We start from the raw sequence: 26,681 nt of genomic DNA, 5'->3' as shown, positions 1-26,681 counted from the left end.
GGGGATGATTGACAACACGTGTCTTGGGGGGTTGAGAGATAAAGGAAATTTCCAAAGGAATTTTCATACGTAAAGGTAGACTTAACAGGATCCTGGGGGGAGGGGCGGTCAGGCTAGGGCCTTTTGCCCTGAGCAAAGCATTAACACAGAGCAGTTGAGTCCCTAGAGGACTGTCACTCTACCTCTTTCAAGGACTTGTCAATGGGCTGTAGGTAGTAATTTAATAATTTTTCACCTGCCTTTGTTTCCCATATCGCTGTGTTTTTAGGAGTAAGATTGAACAAACTGATGCCTATTATAGGGGTGCAGAGGACTTCAGCTGTGACTCCTGAATCATTGCTCCCTTTCTTCTGAGCAGTCATGGCTAGAATTGATTGACTCTGCTCTGTAAGGCTTGTGCCGGGCAAACTTGTAAAGCAAAATGTTTTTCATGATTTCCGATCTTACCAATGTTTTTACTTTTACCAAATTCGTTTCTTCAACTTTTCTCCCACCAGGTAGACTGCACTATCCTTGGATCCTATCCTCAGAAACTACCCCCAAGTGTGTTAATTCTGTGAAGTGTTAAAATGTCTGAGAAGGATGCTTACATTTTAACTGGAATCTAGAGAGGATTTTAAGAATGAGTCAGTATAGGAAATACTTCTGGGGTAGAGAGGACTAATTAATACCCACGTCATCATAATAGCTAGCTATACACAGTCAGCTGGCTTTGTGTTCTTCCTGCCAGCCCATCTCTGAATATTTATCTTCATTAGTAGCCTACCTTTGTTCTTTTAACTCTTAATATTGGGTCCTCACTGGTATTCCTGATCCTAACTGTACTTCCTATTATTTTAAAAGCCTAGCATAGTGTCTGGCACCTACTAGGCACTTAGATGGCAGCTGTTTATTGTAATAGAATATTGAAGAATAAGATGTGGTCCCTACTGTGTAGTCAAAAGCACACAAGAAACAAAGGCAATCAATTATTAGACAATATATAATTAAACTGGTATAAATTATAAATGCTGTATTCTCTTCAGAGGAGACTGTTATTCAGAGAAGGCTGAAACAGTTAAGAAATTTTTGTACTAAAGTTGAAATTTAAATTTAGCCTTTGGTAGTTAGAAAGGGAAGAAGATACTATCCGAAGAAGGGAACAGATGAATGTAAGTCTCTGGTTCAGGAAGAGAATGGTGTGTTTTTGTGCAGTAAGTGAATTAATTGGCTGTCCTGACTAACACTAAGTGTTCATATGGAAATGTAGTGGGATTAAGATGGCTTAAGTAAGAGGTGATCAAATAATTATGAAAGGTCTTGACATTCTGAAAGAGGGATTTAAGCTTGAAATAATAGAATGTCATATTTACAGACAGGAATGACTTTCTGTAAGTAATATTTGAGGAAGGCTCATCAGACAGAGGAGAAGAGGCAAGAGTTGTGCATCCAGGTGTGGCCGCAGCAGAAAGGCCCTGGGGAAGGAAAAGAAGGAAGGAAGACAGGAGACACAGTGAGGGTGTCTTGTGTGTTCAGGAGAACCCCTGCATACTTCATGCAGAGTTACTAGTCAGCTAATGCCAGGTAATAATTGATGCAGTAGGATGAAAGCAGACATCACCGAGAGAATGATGGTGGTCTTACTGAGATCATCCTCCTGTGGTAACCTTATTATTGTATAGAAGACATCCCAATGCTTTATTTTCGTCGGGTGGAAGATGAAGTAGATAAAAACAAAGCCACGGGAATGTCAATTTAATGATAAACTCTGTAGATGACACAGTTCTGTTTTTCAGAGGATTCCTTCACTATTAAAATCTACACTTTCATGTTGAGATGTTTGTGAATTGTTGCTACAAATGTGCATTTGTAACAAGGCCTAAGCAGATAAAATAGCAAATGCCTCAAAACAGAGTTTAAAAATTAATCAGGGGCACCTGGGTGGCTCAGTCAGTTGAGCATCTGACTCTTGATTTTGGCTCAGGTCATGATCTCAGGGTGGTGAGATCAAGCCCCACCCCATGTTGGTCTCCTTGCTGGGCGTGGAGCCTGTTTGGGATTCTCTCTTTCCCTTTCCCTCTTCCCCTCCCCTCCTCGGCTGTCTCTCTCTCTCTCTCTCTCTCTCAAATGAGCAAATCTTTAAAAAAAAAAAAAACAAAACAAAACCTCAAGTAACTACCACCTATATTATATAATAAAATTAATAGCTCAGGATGAGAGGAGAGCTTAGAGAATAAAACTTATGAAGAAATGAAAATAACATTTTCCATTAACTTTATATACAAGACATAGATTTAATTGAACTTAGATATGTTATCAAAAATAAATGAAGCTATTGTTATTTTCAACCCCTTTTTCAAAAATGTTGAAACGGATGAAAATCACAAGTAGCAACTCCCAGGTTCTAAGTATCTTTAATGAACCTGGAGAACATTATATAAATTATTACTCAGATCATGCCTAAGTTATATGACAGTGTTGCTCTCCTTATAAAATATCTCCTAAAAATATTTTTAAAATATTTGCAGGCCAACTAGACTTTACCTGTTTAAAGGACACATACATAAAAGTATACATTATCAGCTATAGAAAAAAATACCTCTGTGATAGTGTGATACATAGAACAATGTCAAAAATGTGTTTGGAGTATTTGAACTTTGAAAATTTGGTTTTAATTTCAAAAGCGAAGTTATAATTTTCTGTAGTATTTGTTTATCTTTCTTATCTTAAATCAGAGCCAACTAAACCAGTGGTATCAAGTTGCCTTCTTCAAAACAGCATAACCTATTGACCCTTTGCGATTAGGCATGGAAAATTTGACAAAGGTCAGCTTTATGGGGTATGCAAAAATAATTTCCACCCACTTCTCAAATGTATTTATTTTTAAGGCAGTTCTTTAAGAGCTGCATAGTATAGGTGAACAGAAAATTAAGAAGATCTCAAAAGTATATTTTAAAATACGTTCTGCACTAGTATAGTGGAAAAATATTGTAGTACGAGTTAATAGAACCAGCTTCCATTCTTTGGAATTAAGCAGGTCAATCAGTCACCTTAGGCAGATGATTTCAGTTCTCTGATCTTCAGTTTCCTAATCTATAAAATAAGAGGAATAGACTGAATACACTCTAAATTCTCTCCTAAAATACCATGACTCTGCATAATGCTCTTGATGGTAATAGTAGTATTGATAGCTACAATTTGTTGGGAATTTGTAATGTACCAGTTACTATATATGGGTAAGTACTTTGTATATCATGTTTTCATTTTATTGAATCACAGATATATGCAGTTAACTAATGTTTATTCATTGTTGACTATGTTCCAAATGCTGTGCACAGTGTTGGTGCACAGTAGTGAACAAAATAGAGTTGGTTCCTATTTTTATGCAGCTCTTCTAAAAAGTACCATTATTATTCCTATTTTGCAAATAAGAAACAGAAGATTTAATTTATCCATTTATTTAAGGTCAGATGACTGACATTTCCCCAAGGCTCCATGGAAACGATGAATGTAGGAGTTTAGAGAAAATCTAAGAAATTGTGTTTCACAAGATTGGTTCTGCTTAAATTCATATAATGGCCATGAATCACAGAACAAGGATGTTAGATGCATCAATTTCATACAGATATCAAATAAAATAGAAATAAAAATCTCCTCCTGATTAACATGGATGGCTCATAGATATCCAGGGTGATTGGAAAGAAACTAAACAAAATTCATTCAGCCTTCTAGAAGATCATCAGGTAAGAGAAGTAGCAAGACTGTACTTCATATATTTCAAAAATGGTAAAACAATATCCAGTGGTTATAAGAGTTAGAGAGGATGGATCAACATTGCTGTGAAAATAGGAGGACGGTGCCAAGATGCATAAACTAAACATCAGAGCATTTGGGGGCTACTTAGCAATCACTCATTTTTTAACTAGGGCACTCCCAAAATTATGCTCAAAGTGGACGGGGCTGGTTTCACTTTAGTTCCCACTTCAAGCTATTTCCCTGTACTCTTCCCACTTGCCACAAAGCTATTTGAATTTTTATGTGCATACCATCTCTTCTTTCTTCACTGACTAAAGTAATCATATATATTTTTAAAAAATACTTTAAAAATATATATCAACTTTATTTCTTCTCTCCACTCTTCCACACTTAAGATCATATGAAATCTCTCTCTGTTTTTTTAAAGATTTTTATTTATTTGACAGAGAGAGAGAGCACAAGCAGGAGGAGAGACAGAGGGAGAAGCAGGCTCCCTGCTGAGCAGGGAGCCCGACCACACGGGGCTTGATCCCCGGACCCCAGGATCATGACCCGAGCCAAAGGCAGCTGCTTAACCAACTAAGCCACCCAGGTGCCCCCATATGAACTCTCTTAGATGTATATTGAATTTATGCTTTTGACAGCTTAATATTTCATTACATAAGTATTAACTTCAGAAGCAGAGACAAGGAGCTGTGCCCCTGGATTTGTAAACATCTATTAATAGATACTTTTTCTTTCTCTTCCAGGCTATTGTGGTGACTGATGGAGAGCGTATTCTTGGCTTGGGAGACCTTGGCTGTAATGGAATGGGCATCCCTGTGGGCAAGCTGGCACTGTATACAGCCTGTGGAGGGATGAATCCTCAAGAATGTCTGCCTATTATTCTGGATGTGGGAACAGAAAATGAGGTAAACAATTTAAGTCTGTGAGACAGCTGTACACCTTAAAAAATAGCACCAGTTCTTGTATTTTGAGCTTTTTTCCAGGAACTTCATGACATTCATTCTTTTCTGTCTGGTTCTTCCTCCCTCCTCAAACTCATCCCCCAAGTACTATAAGAAAATTATTCTTTCTCTTTTCCTTTTTTCTTCCCCTTCTCTATTATGTGATCAGTCTTTTACCAGCTTGTTTAGTGTTTTATCCTTTGATGAACATTCACACCATTCTATAGAGTGTATGTTTTACTTTGGGAGATCATAGTTTCTTTTTAAAAATTATTGTTTTGGTACTATGTAGAAACTAATCCCAAAGGACTACTAAGTCTAATCAATATGAAATCTTGTTCTAAAAGTCTGTTTTAAACCTGTGGCAGATGATTTGGAATTTATTTTATTTTTTATATATTTTTAAAGGTTTATTTATTTTAGAGAGAGAGCAGGGGGAGGGGCAAAGGGAGAGGGAGACAAGCAGACTCCCTGCTGAGTGGGGAGCCAGACTCAGGACTCGATCCCATACCCTGGGATCATGTCCTGAGGCCAAATCGAGAGTCAGATGTGTAACCAACGAAGCCACCCAGGCGCCCCTGATGATTTAGAACTTATTGTTTCTCATGCCTGCATCAGTATTTTAGAATCTTAAAGTTGTGTATCAGTATATATTTTGCTCACCCTTTATTGCTAGTGTTTAGGCTCAGTTACGGTGATAGATACTAGAAATTAAAGGTAGAATGTGTAGTTTTTATAGTTTTCTTTGTTCTAAGGCAATCGACTCATTGATAGTATAATACTAATTTGAACAGTTTTGATATTCATTAATAGAGAAAGTTACAGTATATAACTTCCTATATATATGTAAGTGCTCATTTAACCTTTTATAAAGGAAACATTTTGATAAAAGCACACTGTTTATATGATATTTTTTTTCGGTACTAATAGAAATCACTAGAGGTTATCAAAGCCCACGTCTTAGAACAATCATACTAAAATTGTGTCTATACATTGAACATTTAAATTTCCTCTTTATTTTTTCATTTATTTAAAAAACATTCTTCTGTGATAGATTGCAGTGACATCAAGTAAAGCTTAAAATTACAAAATCTGGGGGTGCTTGGTGGCTTAGTCGGTTAAACATCTGCCTTTGGCTCAGATCATAATGTTGGAGTTCCAGGATTGAGCCTGGCATCGGGCTCCCTGCTAGTGGGGAGTCTGCTTTTCTCTCTCCCTCTGCCACTCTCCCCACTTGTGTTGTCTTCCTTGTTCTCTCTCTCTCAAATTAGTAAATAAATAAAATCTTTAAAATTACAAAATCTGTAGAACGTCTTAAGAATCCTAGGGAGAGATGAAGAGGGCTGATGAGAAAGGCATGCAAAAATGTAAGAATTCAGTTTTAAATTCGGGTTTTTATTTTGTTTTTTAAAGACTTTAGTATTTTTTATTTTATTTTATTTTATTTTATTTTTTTTTAAAGATTTTATTTATTTATTTGACAGAGATAGAGATAGCCAGCGAGAGAGGGAACACAAGCAGGGAGAGTGGGAGAGGAAGAAGCAGGCTCATAGCAGAGGAGCCTGATGTGGGGCTCGATCCCATAAAGCCGGGATCACGCCCTGAGCCGAAGGCAGACGCTCAACCGCTGTGCCACCCAGGCGCCCCAAGACTTTAGTATTTTTTAAAAGTAATCTCCATATCCATCATGGGGCTCGAACCCATGACCCGAGATAGAGAGTCACATGTTCCACTGACTAAGCCAGCCACACCCCTAAACTTGGGTCTTTTATTGAGATGTTGTCAATGTAATGTGGACATAAGAGTTATGCACTAATGATTAAACCATAACACTAGGACTCTTGCACTGATAGATTGTATTAGTTATATGAAATACTTTATTTCATGAAAATAGGTCTTAAAACTGTCAAATTGGCCAGTTGTCTTGAGTTTTCTCAAATTATCTGCTAGTATTCCTGTATTCCTTTCCTCTTTGGACATCCAGTGCTGTCATGTTATTCCATTTCTGTCCAGTATCCTACCCCCTCAGCCTACAGAATCCATATCCATTGGTCCTTCATCAGATTTCTTACTTTGCCTTGCTGTATATCTTGCTTTCTTTTGCCCTTCTCTCATTAAGCATGACTGGTGCTTCTGTTCAGAATTCTGTAAGCATTTAATCCATTTGCTTTTTATATTACTATGTTCACATCTTCTAGCCCTCTGTTGATTCACTGAAGACTAATCATGATGTTGGAAAAATGCACTGTAATTTTTTTCTTTTTTTTTTAATGTTTTTTATTATATTATGTTAGTCACCATACAGTACATCCCCGGTTTCCGATGCAAAGTTCGATGATTCATTAGTTGTGTATAACACCCAGTGCACCATGCAATACGTGCCCTCCTTACTACCCATCACCGGTCTATCCCATTCCCCCACCCCCCTCCCCTCTGAGGCCCTCAGTTTGTTTCTCGTAGTCCATAGTCTCTCATGCTTCATTCCCCCTTCTGATTACCCCCCCTTTCTTTATCCCTTTCTTCCCCTACCGATCATCCTAGTTCTTATGTTCCATAGATGAGAGAAATCATATGATAATTGTCTTTCTCTGCTTGACTTATTTCACTTAGCATTATCTCCTCCAGTGCCGTCCATGTTGCAGCAAATGTTGAGAATTCGTTCTTTCTGATAGCTGAGTAATATTCCATTGTATATATGGACCACAGCTTCTTAATCCAGTCATCTGTTGAAGGGCATCTCGGCTCCTTCCACGATTTAGCTATTGTGGACAATGCTGCTATGAACATTGGGGTGCCTATGGCCCTTCTCTTCACTACATCTGTATCTTTGGGGTAAACACCCAGTAGTGCAATGGCTGGGTCATATTTATCCTTTTATTTTAATAGGCATATAGTTGTTACTTATTTAGTACATAAAGATTCAGTATTAATATATGTGTTAGGATATGTGAGGTCATGCAATGGTAACAACCAACCCCCAAATTTCAGTGGCTTAAAATAAAGATTTATTTCTTGCTTGTAAAAAGTGCAAACAAACAAAAACATGCCTGGTGCTTACTACATTTGAAAGGTTTTCAAGTTACTAAATTAGAAAATAATCTGATAATTTAAATGAGTCTGTAATTAAAATGCTGTGTGTTATTTCTAGAGATTTTTACTTATTGCTAGTAGACTTTTAGAGATATTAGGGAAAAAATGAATAGTGGAATTTTAACTCTTTGATCGGTCACTGAGAATATCTTTTTAGTTTGAGAGACCTTTCCAAAACTCTTCAAATTCCATTATGTAGATTTACCTGAATTAGACAAACATTGACCACCTACTATCTGTTAAGGCCTGAGCAAAACCTAGGTAATAATGGAGTTAATAATTTAAGATATTGCCAGCAAGATGTTCTGAATCTAGAAAAGGAGATACACATGTAACTAGTTTCAAAAATATATTAAATGGTTAGATAAGGACATTTGGCAAACCATTAAGGACAGTCAGCAAACCATTTCTCCGCCAGTTACAATATATTATTAATCTCTATATTACTGTTATCTGCATATAACTCCCATTTTTCTATAAATCATAATTAGTAATAGTGAAAATATATATCAATATGATTAGCTAGAGTTCCTATTTTAAAAAAGAGTAAATTATTTGTTCCTTTTAAAAAGATAACTTAGTTGTGTGTGGAGTTAGCCAAACTACAAATTCCCCACATCTGTCTTTACTTCTGATACCAGCTGCAAGTTTGAGGGGAGATTCCCCAAAGGTGACTGTCAGGCTTGATAATTCACTAAAAGGACTTACAGATCTCAATAGAAGCTATTATAATTGCAGTTATGGTACATTATAGGGACAGGATACAGATTAAAATCAGCCAAAGGAAGAGATGCATAGAGGAGAGTCTCAGAGGGTTCCAGGTGTGAGGCTTCTATCTTCCTCTCTGTGGAGTCAGGGCAAGTTGTGGTGTTAATGTGTGAGGTTGATATGGACCCCCACTGTTCAGTTTCTTTTGGGGTTCCATTACCTAGGCATGATTGATTGATTGTCCATGTGAACTCAGGTACCAGTTTGACTGATTACATTTGAACCAAAGTCCCTCACCCTCAGTCACATGGTTAGTTTTTCAGGCCTGGCTAGCCTTCACCTTTTGACAATTAGTTGGGGCTCCTAGGCTATTAGGTAAAATGGTCAGGTTCTATCCAAAATGGTTGAATGCTTGTGAACCAATTCACCAGATTTATGCAAGCATTAGACAGAAAGATAAGAGACAAACACACAAAGGGGTAAATAGGTCTAAATTTTTTTTTTAAGATTTTATTTATTTATTTGACAGAGGGAGAAAGAGGGCACAAGCGGAGGGAGTAGCAGGCAAAGGGCAGACTCCCTGCTGTGCAAGGAGCCTGATGTGAGACTCGATCCCAGGACGCTGGGATCATGACCTGATCTGAAGACAGATGCTTAACCAACTGAGCCACCCAGGCATCCCTAAATTTTGATGTTAAATTAAGTAGAATTCAGTTTTAAACTCATATAAGATTATGCATTTGATCATTCAAACTTTTGAGGAAATGTAGCTCTGGTACTCTATAAAATATTCCAGAGCATATTAAAATTCACAGTTTCACATTTAATTTTATGAAAATACTATAGCCTTGATATCCAAACCTGGTAAAAAAAAATAGCACATAATAAAAAAATTGCTAATTTGTCTCATGTTCATCCATGTTCCTACCTTTACCACTTTATAGATGTGCAATCTTGCAAAAGTTACTTAACTCTTGTGCTTCAGTTTCCTCATGTGAAATGAGTATGTACCTTACAATGTTGTCATAATTTAATGCTCTTAAGAGTGTTTATGATTGTGATCGACATTTTGTAAGCACTTAGTAAATGTTAGCTTATAGGTAGAAGCAAAAATCCTTTGTAAAATACTGGCAAACTGAATTTTGCAGAATACTTTTAATGTCAAAAGCTATTCAAACCATTAGCAACATCATAATTAATGGTAATGGAGGCATTCTTTTTTTTTTTTTTAAGATTTATTTATTTGAGAGAAAGAGCATGCATGTGAGGGTGGAGAGAGGGGCGGAGTGAGAGAGAGAGAGAATCTTTAAGCAGACTCCACGATGAGTCCAGAGCCTGAAACGGGGCTCAATCCAATTACCCAGAGATCGTGACTTGAGCCTAAACCAAGAGTCAAATGTTTAATGGACTGTGCCTCCCAGGCGCTCCTTGAGGCATTCTTTTAAAAAGTTATCAAGACACTTGTTATCACTATTCTCTTTGATTGTTCTGAAAGTGCTAGCCTTTGCAATCAGACAAGAAAAACAAATGGGAGCATTGACTGACTGAAAGACCCAGTTATCGTTATTTATAGGTAATATGTTTATTGGTGAAACCCAAGAAAATCAAGTAAAAATTATGACCAAATTAGAGCCCTTGGTAGGGCGATTGCTTACAAAAAATATATTAAAAATTCAAGACTTCTCCCAGGTAGTTGTAATAACTAATTAACAAAAATTATTTCATTTGCAATAACAATAGTAGTTTATTCTGCTAATGTTATATGGTGTTCAAAATTTCAAAGCAAAGAAATAGTGACATGTGATTTGGTTCATCAGAAGAATGATTTTTTTTTAAGTACACATCTGCCTTGTCTTTTCCAAAAACTAATAGAAGTATGTTGTATTTATAAAGCAGAATATATTTTTGTCTTTTCCTTAACTTTCTCATAATTTTATTCACTTTTGGGACACACATATCAACTGTATTCTATGAACAGTAAAACACTTGCATATTAGGAAGAGTAGAAGCCATTTAGATTCTAGATGAACTTTTCTGTTGCTTAAAATAGAAATGCTCTAACACATGACTTTCTTTTTCTCTTGTGAGCTATTGGAATTCAAAATATGTTAGTGACATTCTAACTTATAAACAGTCTAACCTAAATTTTTATGTTTATAGCTCTTAGTTAATACATAAGGGAGAATAGAAAAACATTTAATGTGAGATGAGTTTTTAACTAATATTCTTATTTAATTCACTCTGACACTTTATTCTTTTTATTTTGTACTGCTGCTTAACTAAAAAGACAAAATTTAATTCAGTAAAATATGACTAAGTGTAAAATGTAATGGAGTTTTTATTTGCTGCTTTATGTTCCACTTTCACATGTGGAAAAGTGCTTTCAGTAAAAACATTCCTGTGGTAAAAACGTTTTTCTCCCCCTGTGGTAAAAACTTTTAATCTCATCTCTTCTGTGAGTCTCGGTCCAATTTTACACCTCATGGTAAAAATATAAAAATAAATTGATAACACCACTTATTTTCTTACCCAGAATACTCTAGCAAAGTTTAATGAGAACTAGATCCCATTTTTATAAATTATAAACACTTTCCTCTTTTATTATAAATACCTATATTGAGTAGCAGCAATGAAAACAGGAAAGAAATTAGGAGCCAATTGATAGGATATTGTTCACTTGCTGTAAAATCACACTTGCCTAATTTTCTTAATCTCTGCGGTTTTCACCTAAAGGAGATTTAAAGAACAAAGACACTGATGGGGGCATGGCTGGCTCAGTCAGTAGAGCGTGTGGCTCTTGATCTTGGGATTGTAAATTCAAGTCCACGTTGAGTATAGAGATTACTTATAAAATCTTAAAAAAAAAAAAAACAAAAAAAAGCCAGAGACAATGAAAACTAGCCATAAAAGTGTTTGGTTAAAAAATACTCTTATTCTTTTGGTTAATAGAGCAAAGCATTCATTTAGGTAGGATGTTTGTGTTTCCATCTTATCTTTCATCTGTCATTTCACAGTTCACATTTTCTTTATGTTACATTTGAAACTGTAGCTATGTACAATTTACTTCTGTTGCCGGAAGTAAATTTTCTTCAATTATCTTTTAAGAGTATACCATATTCGGTTTCTTTTTTAAATCATTGTTGCAAAATCTTTTCATTGTAATTATGTTTATTGTTTGTCTGTTTTTCTTTTATAAGTGACAGATATCAAAGTTTGCTATTTGACTAAAGATGTGAGTTGATGTTCCTTGTGTCCCCTACATGCTGGTCTGGGTTTTATTAGGTTTCAAAGACTGCTTCATATATTACATGGTGTCTTAGTTTCCTAAGGTTGCCATAACAGTACTACAGACTGGGTGGTACACCAATAGAAATCTGTTTTCTCAAGGTCCTGGAGAATAGATACCCAAGATCAAGGTGTCAACGGAGTTAATTTCTTCTAAGGTCTCTCTCCTTGGCTTTTCTTCCTCTGGTTTTCCTCCAGTGTCTTCATATGGTCTTTCCTCTGTGTGCATCTGTGTGCTAATTTTTTCTTACAAGAACACTAGTTATATTGGATTAGGACCCACCCTAATGACCTCATTTAACTTAATTACCTCTTTAAAGACTGTTTCCAAATATGTCATATTCTGAGGTTTTGGGAGTTAGGACTTCAACATATGATTTTGGCGAGGACATAGTTTGGCCCATAACATTTGGTTAGTCTTGAAGAGGGCATGGATAGTTGTTTTTTCATAGTTATTCTTCATTTATTAAGTCATCGCTCTAGGTCTCAGATTTCTGATTCTGGTTTTATGTTTAGTCTGGCCTTTTGTTTGTGTATACAGTGTATCTATATCTAGAATCCCTGCTGGAACTTGAACTCACAAGTTTGAAGCCTCCTTCCATTTAGAAAGTTCACCTTTGTGTTCCAGAAAGTACTCTTCATATTTGGCATGAATTGGCCATGGGGGAGAGAAACTGAAGGAAAGAAAAACCTGACAGACTTTCTGTCACATGTAGCTGCCATATGTCAGAAACCAGTGTTGGCACTAAAATGTGACCCGTGTTAGTTTTCTGTTGCTACCATAAAAACTCAAACTCAATGGCTTTAAACAACACAAACATATTACATTATAGTTCTGTAGGTCACAAGTCTAACACAGGTCTCAAAAGGCTAACATCATGAAAGGTGTCTACGGGGGTGTGTTTCACAGCCTGTCTTTTCCAGCTTCTAGAGACCGCCTCCTCTGTTCCTTAGTTCATGGTGCTCTTTTTCCGTTTTCAAGCCAGCAACGTAGTATCTTTCTGGCTTTGCTTCTGTCTTCACAGTTCTTTCTCTGAGTACGGCCAGGAAAGATTTTGTACTCTCAAGGACGGACCCTTAATCACATCTGCAGTCTCTTTTGCCACATAAGGTAACATATTTGCAGGTTCTCTAAGGATGGGGGAAGTCATTATTCTGACTACCATGGAGACCCAGCCAGAATGTCATCATTCGTCCCTCCACCCTCCTTCATTTCTGTCTTGTTCCTTTCACAGTATGGAATTGCTTGTCATTTCAGACAAGTGATCCTATGCTGTAACGAGCACTAAGAAGCCAGAGGAGAGAAAAAGGTCCCTCATTTTCCAGGCTCTCAGTTTGTAGTGCTGTGTGCTTACTCTTTGCTGTCTCTTTTTATCTCACCCTCTTTAAATTAGGTGATAATGGATTGTAACAAGAATTTCTTTGTTTTTTGAGATACCACACCAATGCCTTGGGAACGAGATGGGGTCTTTCTTCAGTTTGGCTTTATATGCACTAAAACTATCAGGAAGTCCTTGAAATTTGTGGTATCTTTTAGGAATACCCATTATATAAACTAAAATAGGCAAGATATTTATCTGAGACAGGAACCTTTTGGGAAGTAGAATACTTTTATTTTAACTTAATAATAGAAATTTGAAATTAGTGGTTCTCAGTATATGTTCTGTGAACCAACCATTTCAGAATTACCAGGGGCATGTGTTAAGAATGCAGAATTCTGGGCCCTGCTCCAGACTTGCTGAATCACAGTCAAATTTTAATCATTTTTATTTCTACCACTTTTTAACATTCATGCCAGCTCATATGCATACTGACATTTAAAGTATTGCTTTTATGCAATATTTAAAATTTTATGCCTCAGACTCTTGGCTAAATGTTGGCAGTTAGTTTCCTTTTATTTTTTTATTTATTTAAGAGAGAGAGAGAGTGAATGGAAGGGAGAGGGAGAGAGAGTCTGAGGCAGACTCCATGCTGAGTGCAGAGCCTGACACGGGGCTTGATTTCACCACAATTGTAAGAACACGACCTGAGCTGAAACCAATAGTTGGACCCTTAACTGACTAAGCCACCCAGGTGCCCCGGCAGTTAGTTTCCTTAGTTGTATTGATGATATGAGCTAGCAAAACAGCCAGAATTATGTATTCTTTACAGAACCTGATTGTTTCATTTGAAAATGAGTAAATGGCAACAAAGACGATGATTATCTGTATATTATAAATAAAATTTTAAAATAAATGCTGAAGTGGGGAATATTCATAACATTATGGCAGATAAACATTAATAATGTTCTTAATATTCAGAGAACACTTTCAAGGCAATATGAAAAGTCAAATGTGAAATATAAGAATTGCCTAAGGGCATATGGGCACAGATAATTTACAAATGAAAAAAAATGGTCAATAAACTTACAAAAAATGTTCAACAATGTTAGAAGAGAAAAACGAATGCCACTTGACATTTTATATATGCAAATATATGTATTTTTATATATTTAATATTTGTATATTATATACTTGTATATTTCATATACATATACACATATATATGGAAAGAAAATACTGTTACTTGATGCTGCAACAAAATAGACAGACAGTTCCTGATTTACGATGGTTTGACTTAAGACTTTCTGACTTCACAATGGCGCCAAAGCTACATGCATTCAGTAGAATCCATACTTCGGATTTCGAATTTCGACCTTTTTCCAGGCCGTGGTGTGTGGTATGATCTCTCTTGTGATGCTGGGCAGAGGCAGTGAGCCGCAGCTCCTAGTCAGCCAGGTGGCCGTGAGGTTAAACAGCCAGTATACTTATAACTCTTCTGGCGCAGACAACTAAAATTACATGAGATATCCAACACGTTCTTATTAAGTAGGCTTTTTGTCCATGATTATGCCCAATGTAGCCTAACATAAGAGTTCTGAGCACACTTAAGGCAGGCGGCAGGCCGGACTAAGCTATGATGTCCAGTGGGTTAGGTGTATTAAATGCATTTTTTTACTTAAGATACTTTAAATTCATGATGGGCTTATTGGGATGTAATTCTGTTTTAAGTTCAGGAAGATCTGTATTTAGATGTCACTGGGTTGGGAAATTTATTTGTTCACCCTCTCTAGGAGGGCAGAGTTTCAGTACAGTTTGCAAGCTTTTAAAATGTTCATCTAGTGACATGAAAACTTTTCATAATATATTCCTCTGTGAAAAGGGGTCATAAAACAGTCCATGATATTGTCACACATTTGGAGAGAGAGTATTCTACATGCATAGACATAGGGAAAAGGACCTGGAAGAATATGCATCAAGATGCTAATAGTGGTAGAGATTATTGGTATTCTTTGTTTTTAGTTTTACTTTTCGGTCCTCTCAAATTTTCTGATTGGCAATATTGCTTTTTTTTTTTAATGATAAAGAAGACCTTAAAATATTAAGAAAAATATTAAGAGTACTAAATTCCTGAATACAGAATATTTAGGGTGTTCTGAGAAAGTCAATATAGGACACAGGATAAAAATCATTAAATTCAGGACATGTCCGTATATATAGGATGCCTGGCAATCCTAAGCACACACCAAGGTCTATTTAGGAATGAAAATAAATTATTATTTTTTCATTCTTAAGAAAATATTTTTTAATTCACAAACTCCAGCTTGGAAAGGTAGGAATGTGAGAAACTGGAACAAACTGAGAGTTGATAATGATTTCTATTAGCATTAAATAAATGAATACTTCAAATAAAAATTTCCAAGTTTCCAGAATTGAGATATTGCTAATAAGTAAGTAATTACCTTCACCAGTATATTCCCTCCTTATCTCCTTTTTGGAACCCTCTTCTATTTCTATATATTTTTGTCTTTTACTGTTTTTTTTCCCTACTCTCTTTCCTTCTTTCATGCTTGCAAGTCTTTAGTGACACCACATGTATTGTATGTGATACTTCTTGCTAAAGGAAGTCTAACCTTTTTTAAGCACTTGCTTAATTTCAAGTCTTTCATTTGTTCTCCAGCAAAGATCTCCTAAATGTTTACTCTTGGCCACAAGAAGTTTTTAATCCAATGAGTTAATATCACTTCTGTGCCAGGCTATTTGGTCTATGGAGCCCTTATCAACACTGGGTAGTCTTGTTAAATTGCTTTTTGTAGATACTGATTTTTTTGTTCAGTAAGATTTCCAAAAATGCACTCATTATTCAAGCCTTAATTATCGTGAAATTTTTAAAAAACAGTAACTTTGGCAGGGACATTATGACTGGAAGAGTTTTATAACTTCCTGCTTTAATTCAAAGATAAGTGTTCATAACTCTTCATAATTGACTCTTCATTGTAGGCAGACTTGTTTATGATAGACACTTAAATTATTAGCATGGGAAAGAATGAGAGGAGAGGCAAAACACGTAGCATCTTTTCTCAGTTGTGTTCTTTTTCTAATTCACGTTTTAGAAGTCCAAATATATTCCAGACATGGAGGAAGTATCTTAATTCTGGCAGCCATTAAGTAGCTCATTGGCATTTCGACCTCAGCTGTTCAGAAGCCTGCCAGTAGACCGTTCAAAGTGTTTAAGCTCACAGAACAGCTGGGCTTTACAACAGCACTGTTTCAGATTTTGCATTTCATCTGAAATATATTTGTGTGATTAAATATGTTAACTTACAGCTAGCTGGAAAGCCTTAACTCATTGTTGTGCGGTATAGGTAGGATGACCACAGAATCGATCGGCCAAACCCACTGAAAGAGGATGCTGTTCATAATTATAGTAGGGTAACAGGTATGAACTGGGCTATAATTTCTGTTGGCTTAAAGCAAATCCCAACTCAGATCATTCAAATGGTTTAACCTTTTAACATCACAACACTTGCAAAAAACTTATTTATCCATAACAAGCCACCTCCAAATTTAGTGACTTAAAACAATTACTGTTTTATTAATGTTTATGATTCACTGGGATGGCTAGGAAGGCCAGGATGCTTGGCACAGTCTTTCTCCATCTAGATTCTCATCCTTCGCAAATTGTTCACATCCCATATGTAAAATATGCCCATCTGCATCCTAGTTTCCCAGAAGTTTAATCCCACTCACAACAGCAGGCCCAAAGTTCGGGGTTCTGTCATCTAAATAAGTTCTAGATGCAAATGAAGCTGCTTGTGTTTTCCTCCTGGTGTGGCTCCTCGTCGCTGTCCAGTAGTGAGGGAGCACAGAGTAACCATAATCCACACTTCAACGCGAAGTGGGAGGACTGGGGACCATATTGCCTTCATGGTTCATGGCAGTTCTGAATTGCCTCTGGACTCAAGTTGCCAGGCCACCTACCCCAGGGGCAGGGGATATTTTTTAAATGGGGCCTAGTTCTGTTTCCTTAGAGTGGTTCTGTAGTTTGTTGTTCTTTTAGGCTTTTGGCTCTGCTCTCTGAGCTCTTGGCTCCGTCCTTTGAAATATCTTTCCTTTCCCATAAGAAATGATGGTGCTGCCACTGCATAGCTTTCTCTGCTTTCTGCCTGTGGAAAGTTGGGGACGCAGAGAAGGATATTCATTTTGAAGTGTCTCTGTCCCAAATCATCTAAATAGTACAGTGCCCTTATTTTTTTTGTTTTTTTTTTTTTTAGGCTTTCTATGTATCAGACTGTCTACCCAGTAAGAAAGGACTTACTCCTAATTCTTTTCAAAACAGACCTCCCTGTATTGACTGGCGTATCAGAGGGCTGTAGAACCAGCTCCTTTTAGCTAGCCATGATGGTCTGTTGGGCTCCACTTGAAATCATTCAGAGTTTTTCGCAAAGGTTGTTAAAGCCACACACTTGATCTTTGACAGCAGGCCTTCTTTCACTTTGGAAATCTTTTACAAGCAAGTCTTGTGTCCCCTATATTCTATTTAAATTTCTCTCACAAGCTAAACATTTCCTTCTGCACCTCATCCCTGCTTTAACTTTATCATACGGCTATGAGAAGCCAGTTTACAGCATTCCGCCTGGATCTCTCTTCCACCAGATTCACGAGTTCTTTAGCTATGTTGTCTTTGCAGGTTACTGGATGACAGTAGGTCTGTTACATGACATAGAGTGCAAAATTTCTTTTCCAGCCCACAAAAACAGTTTGTCTTTTTAAATATCCTTCAGCAGTATTTTGTAGTTTCAAGTGTATAGGCTTACACATATTTTGTGAAATATGCCCCTATGAATTTTATGTTTTGGAATGATATTATAAATGAACTGTATATTTTATTTCATTTTCAACTGTTCATTGCTAGTATATAGAGATATAGTTGTATATGTTGATCTTAGAGCTTACTATTGGGTTAAATTCACATATTTTTTCTAGTGGATTATTTTGTGTGTAAATTGCTGAATATTTTCCATATACATGATCATGCATATACAAATAAGTTTACTTTCTTCCTTCTAATCTATATTCCTATATTTTCTTTTTCTTGCCTTATTATGTTTAGGGTCTCCAGTATAGTGTTGAATAGAAGTGGCAAGAGTAGATATCCTTGTCTTATTTCCAATCTTAGGGGAATAGCATTCTATCTTTCACTGTTAAATATGTTGTTAGCTGTGGGTTTTCCACAGATGCCCTCTATTAGGTTGAGGAAGGTCATTCCTATTCCTAGTTTACTGGGAGCTTTTGTTATATATGTATTTTATAGTGTATAAATTATACCTTAATGAAAAAATTGGTCTCATAAAAAACAGTATTACATATACTAAAACTTGAATAGAGTAATGTTGTCTCATATCAGTTTAAGAAAAAACTTTGTAAAATTTAAAAAGTCTAAGAAAACTTAATTCTAAAAATTTATTTTTAACATCAGCCAGCTAATATATTAAAGGTATAATCAAAATGTTTGTTGAAGGTTTTGCTTTCAGAAACAAAACAAATCTAGGAAAAGAATTGGTATCTTTCCATTTCCTAAACTGATGTAATATTTCAAAACCCAATATGACTTTTCTATATGATAAACTTTGCTTGTAAAATCAGAATTTAACTTTTCTAATTAGCACCACTGAACGATTTTATTTCCTTTTGTTTCACCCAAATAAGGCAGAATGTTTTAATGTTTAGTAATTATTTTTCTTATTTGACATATAAATACTATAGACATTGTGTGCAATGCCAAATAGTACTGCAGGTTAATTCCTACTCAGTATGGAAAGATTTTATTTCCATTTCTATCTCTCTTTAGATGAGGAAACAAGCTCAGAAAGTGTGAATGACATCCCTATCATTATTTCTACATCTGTGTAACTTTTTTTTAATAGGATTTACTCAAAGATCCGTTGTACATTGGGCTACGTCAGAGAAGAGTGAGAGGTCCTGAATATGATGATTTTTTGGATGAATTCATGGAGGCAGTTTCTTCTAAGTACGTATAATCTTTATTTTATCTATATTTGAATTGCATTCCAAAAATTTAAAGATAACCTAACACAGTGAACTAAAAAGGTGTCCGAGCTTGGTGTATTATGTTAGTAATTAGAAGTGATTTGTATGAAGTGCTTACACACATACTGTCTTAATTGTTAGTGACCAAATGATAAAGTCATGCATCTTTCTCAAAAAAGGTTGTCTTCGTTGCTGTCCCTGCAGATACTTTTATGAAAATCTTTAGATCGTGTGGTTATTGAAATGCATGATTATGGTGAATGAGGCAGTGGTCACTGACCAAAATACCTGAGCAAGCCATTTTATGATTGGCAGTCTGTACTTTGTTTCTGACTGCTAATAAAATGTGATCTCCAATCATCTTTGTGGGTATATCCGACCCTTTTGTGGTAGGAAGTGGGGACTGAGCGTGAGTTAGTATAATCCACAAGTCCAGAATGGTGTTTAAGAACCAGGACATCCAATCACAATTCATGAGTCTTTGATTAAAATGCAGTACTCGATTACACCTAATTTAGCTAACATTTAATTGTGGGCCAAGTGCTAGTATTAAGTTTTCCAATTTTTTTTTCTTTCAGCAAAGAGACTTCCACCATAACTTAGTAATGCATTCTGAGAGATTTTTGTCACACTCATGGGACAGCCATCCCGTTTGTTACTATACAGCCACAGAAACCATGGACTATTTTAAAACCTATATGTTTCCTTGGTTTTTCATAGAAATAAACTCATCACTAGAATCAGCTGTAACTAGAGACGGAGTTCTGGGTTTTTTTATTATAAGGTTTAGTTTTAAGAAGTTGTATGCAGCAGCAGAAAGTGCTTTCTTTCATCAGCTTGCACAATATTTAGAGTATATTGAATCTCTCATTGCCTAAGGTTGCAGGGTGGAGTATATTTGGCTGTGAGTATGGGCTACTTTTTAAAAACATAGGCCTGATTTACTCATTGTTGTTATTAACTTACTTGGTTAAGCTGTACTTATTCATAGAAATAGTTGAGGAACTGTACAGTTTAAGCTGAAGATTGCATGGTACAGTTAATTTCTAGTAGTTTCTCATATATAATGTTTTGAAATTGCCTGTAACTCTTTAGATAGCAACATTAATTGGGAGATTCTGTAGAGAACATTGTGACGCTATGTAAAAGGAAAGGGAAATGCAATTCTTATCATATTTGTTTTTATTGTCTTTTTGTGTAAGTAGAGTCTGTCTTTATATTTACAACTTCAGTGTACTTAGAAAGAAGCTGTTGAACAAATTTATAGTAGTAGTTTGTATGGCCTGTATACTTAAGTGCTGGTGAAATGAAAATAGAAATAATTCCATTTGGAATCAATGAGAAGCTTTCCTCGGAAAATGAGATTTGAGCTAATTTTGAATGCTGTGTGTCAATATAGAGTCAGAAAAGCTTAATTAATTTATTTATTTTTAAGTAGTGACTTGAAGGCTTACCTACGATCTCTGATAAGGAAATGAGGATTGACAAAAGTCAATAATTTTAAATGTGGAGTTATACCATCGACTCTTCTCAGAGAAGAATCACAAAGACTTTTCAAAAATAGTTTCTAGCATGCTGCTGGTTTGGGAGAAGTTTTCTAGAAGTGACACCTAGCGCTACCCAATTAAGTGGGGAAGTGGTCCTGAAGATAAGCCCAAGATTATTTAAAAAGAAAATGTAACCTAAATTCAAGGTGAAAAATGACTTTGCAAGTTGAGTTACTCAGGAATCACGTTCGGAGATGGAGTTGACTGAGGAGTGCCCTGGAAACGAACCCCTTTGGAAGGGAGGGGCCAGAAGGGATGGATAAAGGGAGAAGGATAAAGTGGATAATGGGCGTGGATAAAGGGAGAAGGATAAAGTGGATAATGGGAGTGGATAAAGGGAGAAGGATAAAGTGCATAATGGGAGTGGATAAAGGGAGAAGGATAAAGTGCATAATGGGAGTGGATAAAGGGAGAAGTCAAGCTTCACCATAGAACCACCAAAGCCTTGGGTAACTTCATTGGAACCATCCCTGTGTGCCGCTTAGATACTTAAGGGTACATTAATTTCTGCCAATCGCCCTTCCCCCAATACTATGTTGGGTTTTTTACTTACTACATTCTCAGGGTTGGGTGGGGCAGTTTCAAATTCTTCCTCTTGACTTTCTTCACAATTACACTCTTTACCTCGTGAGCCAAGGACTTGATATGGGTGTTGGGGCACTTACTAATAGTGTTAGTCAATTCTGATTATACATTTGGGGACTGAGAAAATCATCAGGTTAGTGTGTGGTCCTAATGAATGGACCCATTATGAGCTAGACCTTGGCCAAGGCTCTGTTTATTACTGACTTCTAAATGCCTTTATTCTAACGGCATATAGATGCTTTTGGTCTTCTGGTTATCACTGTCACCTCTGTGCCCCTGAAATGTTTGGGTATTCCCTGCCCCCGGAGCACAGTTACCTGAATAAAGAGCTATAGGTCCCACTGGAGAAGGATTGAGGAAATTATTACCCTGTATTCTTACCATGGTGTTGGAAGGTCTTTCCTTCTGGATTCTGGGTCTCTTATGTTAGAGGGTTCTGAATCCAAAAATTAGCTGAGGCATGGAAGCTGAGAAAGATATTGTGACTTCCTTGGGGCAACTTCCCTCAGATTTGTTCATTTATATTTGATGGTATACATTGACTAGTATTTACGTATTTGATCATACACATTGACTTTGATTTATTTTGATTGTACACATTGACTAGTAGCCTTGTCAGCTATCTGTTTTGCATCCAGGGATGCTGTATTAACTGTCTCAGTAATTCTCTGTAGGTCAGCCCCACACTAACCCCAGCCTTGCCACTCATATGATAATTATGTCCACCTAGCTTCTCATGGCTTCTGATCCTCACCTTGGACCTATTATCCCCACCACTATCAGTGAGCCTAGTTCTAGAACAGCCTTTCTTTCTGTTAATTCTGGGCTTCAGAAGAGAACCACCACAAAACTTGCTAACATGGATATCTTCTCACTGGCATCTTCCTTATGGCTTTTGTAAATGGTGTGTTTTCTGGGCCTTCAGGTAGAACATAATATCTGATGGGTTTTCTGGCCTTACATAGCACTTGCATTCTAGAATGTACTCTCAGAGCCTTGTGATCCCCTCTTCTGCCATCTGCCACAGCATTTCTGGCTTGCTTTTTTTTTTTTTTTTTTTTTTAGATTTTATTTATTTACTTGAGAGAAAGTGTGTGTGAGAGAAAAAGAGTATGAGAGAGAGAGAGAGTGCATGACCTGGGGGGGAGGGGCAGAGGGAGAGGGAGAAGCAGACTCCCCGCTGAGCAGGGAGCCTGATATGGGACTTGATCCCAGGACCCTGGGATCATGACTTGAGTGGAAGGCAGACGCTTAACCAATTAAGCCCGTCAGGTGCCCCAACATTTCTGGCATTTCAACAAAATTTAATATGAGCCATTACTTTCTCCATGTTTCAAGGAATCACCCTAGCCGTGAGTTTGTGCCATCTGAGATTCTCACTGGTTGTAAATCCTACATCCAGGAGAGCACCCTCAAGTCGATGAACTTTTTCTTATCTAATAGGTAAAGTCCAACCCCTTTGAGCAAACACCCTCAGAAATCGATCTCGTATATGCTCTTCTGGCTAGTATAAACCAGCTAGATCTTGCAGTGCCTTTGTGGAATATCCCCTTTCTTCCTTTGTTAGCCTGGTATGTCCTAGGTGGGTTATATTGTGACATAACCCTCGTTACGGGCCTGAGGGTCTGGGGAGGAGGTGAGGTGGATGGAGGTTAGGGAGGTACGTGTTGTCTGAGGAGGCAGACCATTTTTGTGGCTTCAGAAAATTTTAGGGAATCTGGGAATTCAAGTTTTGGGAGGCATCAAAGCAGGTATTTCCTGTGTCAGGATCCATCCAGGAACCTGACTTAGCAGATCGGCCTTGCTAAAGTTTTGGAGTGTTTGAATACTGTGATGAATCCCTGTTCCTGGTGATTAGCTCTCTCTGCCCAGGAGCTATAGGATCTGAGAGCATTTTTGGTGTTTTGTTTTGATTTATTTATTTATTTATTTATTTTTTTTAAAGATTTTATTTATTTATTTGACAGAGATAGAGACAGCCAGCGAGAGAGGGAACACAAGCAGGGGGAGTGGGAGAGGAAGAAGCAGGCTCACAGTGGCGGAGCCTGATGTGGGGCTCGATCCCACAACGCCGGGATCACGCCCTGAGCCGAAGGCAGACGCTTTAACCGCTGTGCCACCCAGGCGCCCCTTGATTTATTTTTTTAAAAAGATTTTATTTATTTATTTATGTATTTATTTATTTATTTATTTGACAGAGTGAGAGATTACAATCAGGGGGAGCTGCAGAGGGAGAGGAAGAAGCAGGCTCCCTGCTGAGCAGGGAGCCAGAGAGAGAGAGAGAGAGAGAGAGAGAGAGGGAGAGAGAGAGAGAAAGGGAGAGAGCACGCACAAGCAGGGGGAGCTAATAGTGAAACTACTGGATCATATGACATTTCCATTTTTAATTTTTTGAGGAACCTCCCTATTCTCTTCCGCAGTGGCTGCCCCCATTTACATTCGCGCCAGCAGTGCGTGAGGTTTTCCTTTTCTGTACATCCTTGCCAACACTTCTCTTGTATACCAGTATTCCAGGAAAAAAATCTGGTTCAAAGAATTCCTTCTTTTTTAGGTGATTTAATTTTAGGAAATATTAAAGTTCTTATATCCTTGCATATGTCAAGTGTATTTGAAAATCACCAAATGTATGCACTCCTTAAATATTTGTGTTTGTTTTTCTGGTTGTACTTCTTTTTTTCTTTTTTTTTTTTTTTTAAGATTTTATTTATTTATTTGACAGAGAGAGAGACAGCCAGCGAGAGAGGGAACACAAGCAGGGGGAGTGGGAGAGGAAGAAGCAGGCTCCTAGTGGAGAAGCCTGATGTGGGGCTCGATCCCAGAACGCTGGGATCACGCCCTGAGCTGAAGGCAGACGCTTAACGACTGCGCCACCCAGGTGCCCCTCTGGTTGTACTTCTTATACTAGTATTTTTTTTTTTTTTTAACTAAGCTCTTTGGGTTTTTTTTTTTTTTTTTTTTTTTGGTATTTTTTTGTCTGTTTTTCTTTTAGATTCCACACATCAGTGAAATCATACAGCGTTTGTCTTTCTTGATTTGACTTATTTCACTGAGTAAATTCCCACAAGAGCCAATCCATTTTGACACAAATGGCAAGATTTCAATTTTTTATGACTAATATTCCTCAGTGTGTGTGTGTGTGTGTGTGTGCACGCGCTTCATCCTCTATCCGTTCGTCTATTAATGGACACTTCAGGCTCTTCCATATCTTGGCTATTGTAAATGTGCAGTGATCACAGGAGAAATATATCTTTTCAAATTAGTGTTTTCATATTCTTTGTATAAATATCCATAAGTGGAATAGCTGGATCATATCATAGATATATTTTTAATTTTTTGAGGAATCTATACTGTTTTCCAAAGTGGCTTTAGCAATTTACATTCCCCGTTTTCCACATCCTCTCCAAAACTTGTCATTTTTTTTTGGATGATAGTAATTCTAACAGGTGTGAGGTGATATCTCATTGTGGTTTTGATTTGCATTTCCCAGATGATTAGTGATTTTTGAACATTTTTTCATGTATCTGTTTGCCATTTGTATGTCTTCTTTGGAAAAAGATCAATTCAGATTTTCTGCCCATTTCTTAATCAGGTTGTTTGATTTTTTTTTTTATTGTTGACTGTATGAATTCTTCATTTATTTTGGATATTAATTTCTTATCAGATTTATGATTTGCAAATTTCTTTTCTAATTCAGGAGGTTGACTTTTTGTTTTTATGATGGTTTCTTTCACTGTGCAGAAGCTTTTTAGTTTAATATAGTCCCAATTACTTATTTTGACTTTTGTTTCCCTTGCCTTTGGAGTCGTATCCAGAAACAGATTGCTAAGACTGTTGTCAAGGGGTTTACTGCCTATGTCTTCTAGGAATTTTATAGTTTCAGGTCTTACATTCAAGTCTTTAATCCATTTTAAGTTAATTTTTATGTACTTAATGTAATAGTGTTCTAGTTTCGTTTTGTTGCTTTTGTTTGCCTTGCCTATGGAGACGTGTCTAGCAAGAAGTTGCTGCGGCCAAGGTCACAGAGGCTGCCGCCTATGTTTTCCTCTAGGGTTTTCCTGGATTCCTGTCTCACGTTTAGGTCCTTCATCCATTTTGAATTTGTTTTCGTGTTTGGTGTAAGAAAGTGGTCCAGTTTCATTCTTCTGCATGTGGCTGTCCAATTTTCCCAACACCATTTGTTGAAGAGATAATCTTTTTTTTCCATTGGATATTCTTTCCTGCTTTCTCAAAGATGAGTTGACCATAGAGTTGAGGGTCCGTTTCTGGGTTCTGTGTTGTTTCATTGATCTAAGAGTGTTTTTGTGCCAGTACCATACTGTTTTGCTGCTTACAGCTTTGTAATACAGCTGACGTCCAGAATTGTGATGCCTACAGCTTTGGTTTTCTTTTTCAACATTACTTTGGCTATTCAGGGTCTTTTCTGGTTCCATACAGATTTTAGAATTGTTTGCTCCAGGTCTGTGCAAAATGCTGGTATCATTTTGATAGGGATTGCATTAAATGTGTAGGCTGCTCTAGGTAGTATAGATATTTTAACAATATTTGTTCTTGCAATCAATGAGCATAGAATGTTCTTCCATTTCTTTGTGTGCTTACTCAATTTCTTTCGTGAGTGTTCTATAGTTTTCAGAGTATAAAATTATTTCTTCCCATTCATAAGCATGGGATATCTTTCCATTTATTTGTGTCTTCTTCAATTTTGTTTTTTCCCCCTTCTTCAGTTTCTTTCATCAAGTGTCTTATAGTCTTCAATGTACAGGTCTTTCATTTCCTTTGGTTAAATTTATTACCAGATTTTTTGAGATGCAATTTTAAATGAGATTATTAATTTCTTCTCTAGTAGTTTGTTATTGTATATAAACACCATAGATTTCTGTATATCAGTTTTATATCCTATAACGCTTTTGTATCCTACAATAGTTTTTTTATGGTTTTCTGCGTATAGTATTATGGCATCTACAAATAGAGATGGTTTTACTTCATTCCTTTCCAATTCGGATGCCTTTTATCTTTTTTCCTGTCTGATTGCTGTGGCTAGAACTTTCCAATACTATGTAGAATGTAAGTGGTGAGAGTGGGCATCCTTATCTCCTTCCTGATCTTAGAGGAAAAGTGTTCAGCTTTTTGCCATTGAGTATATTGTTCATTATGGGTTTGTCATAGGTAGCCTTTATTATGTTGAGGTACATTCTTTCTATACCCATTTTAAGAATTTTTATCATAATTGGATGTTGAATTTTGCCAAATGCTTTTTCTGCATTAATGAGATGATCGTATGATTTTTATTCTTCATTTTCTTAATGTGGTGTGTCACATTGATTTGCAGATGTTGATCCGTTTTGTATCCCTGGGATAAATCCCATTTGATCATGCTGTATAATCCTTTTAATGTTTTGTTGAATTTGGTTTACTAA

The 26,681-nt window shown here is 36.7% G+C and overlaps 1 protein-coding gene across 1 annotated transcript in view; it reads left to right on the top strand.

Moving 5' to 3' along the window:
* The window catches only part of ME1 (malic enzyme 1), a 320,859-nt gene that overhangs the window by 44,196 nt on the left and 249,982 nt on the right, over positions 1-26,681 (top strand). The window contains exons 5-6 of the mRNA XM_034648285.1: positions 4,485-4,646; positions 19,012-19,115. Coding sequence (XP_034504176.1) covers positions 4,485-4,646; positions 19,012-19,115 — 266 coding nt within the window. The remainder of the gene's footprint in view (positions 1-4,484; positions 4,647-19,011; positions 19,116-26,681) is intronic.

Source organism: Ailuropoda melanoleuca, chromosome 19, assembly GCF_002007445.2.
Source record: "Ailuropoda melanoleuca isolate Jingjing chromosome 19, ASM200744v2, whole genome shotgun sequence".
NCBI classification, from domain to species: Eukaryota; Metazoa; Chordata; class Mammalia; order Carnivora; family Ursidae; genus Ailuropoda; species Ailuropoda melanoleuca.
This window is presented reverse-complemented; position numbering and strand designations above follow the sequence as displayed.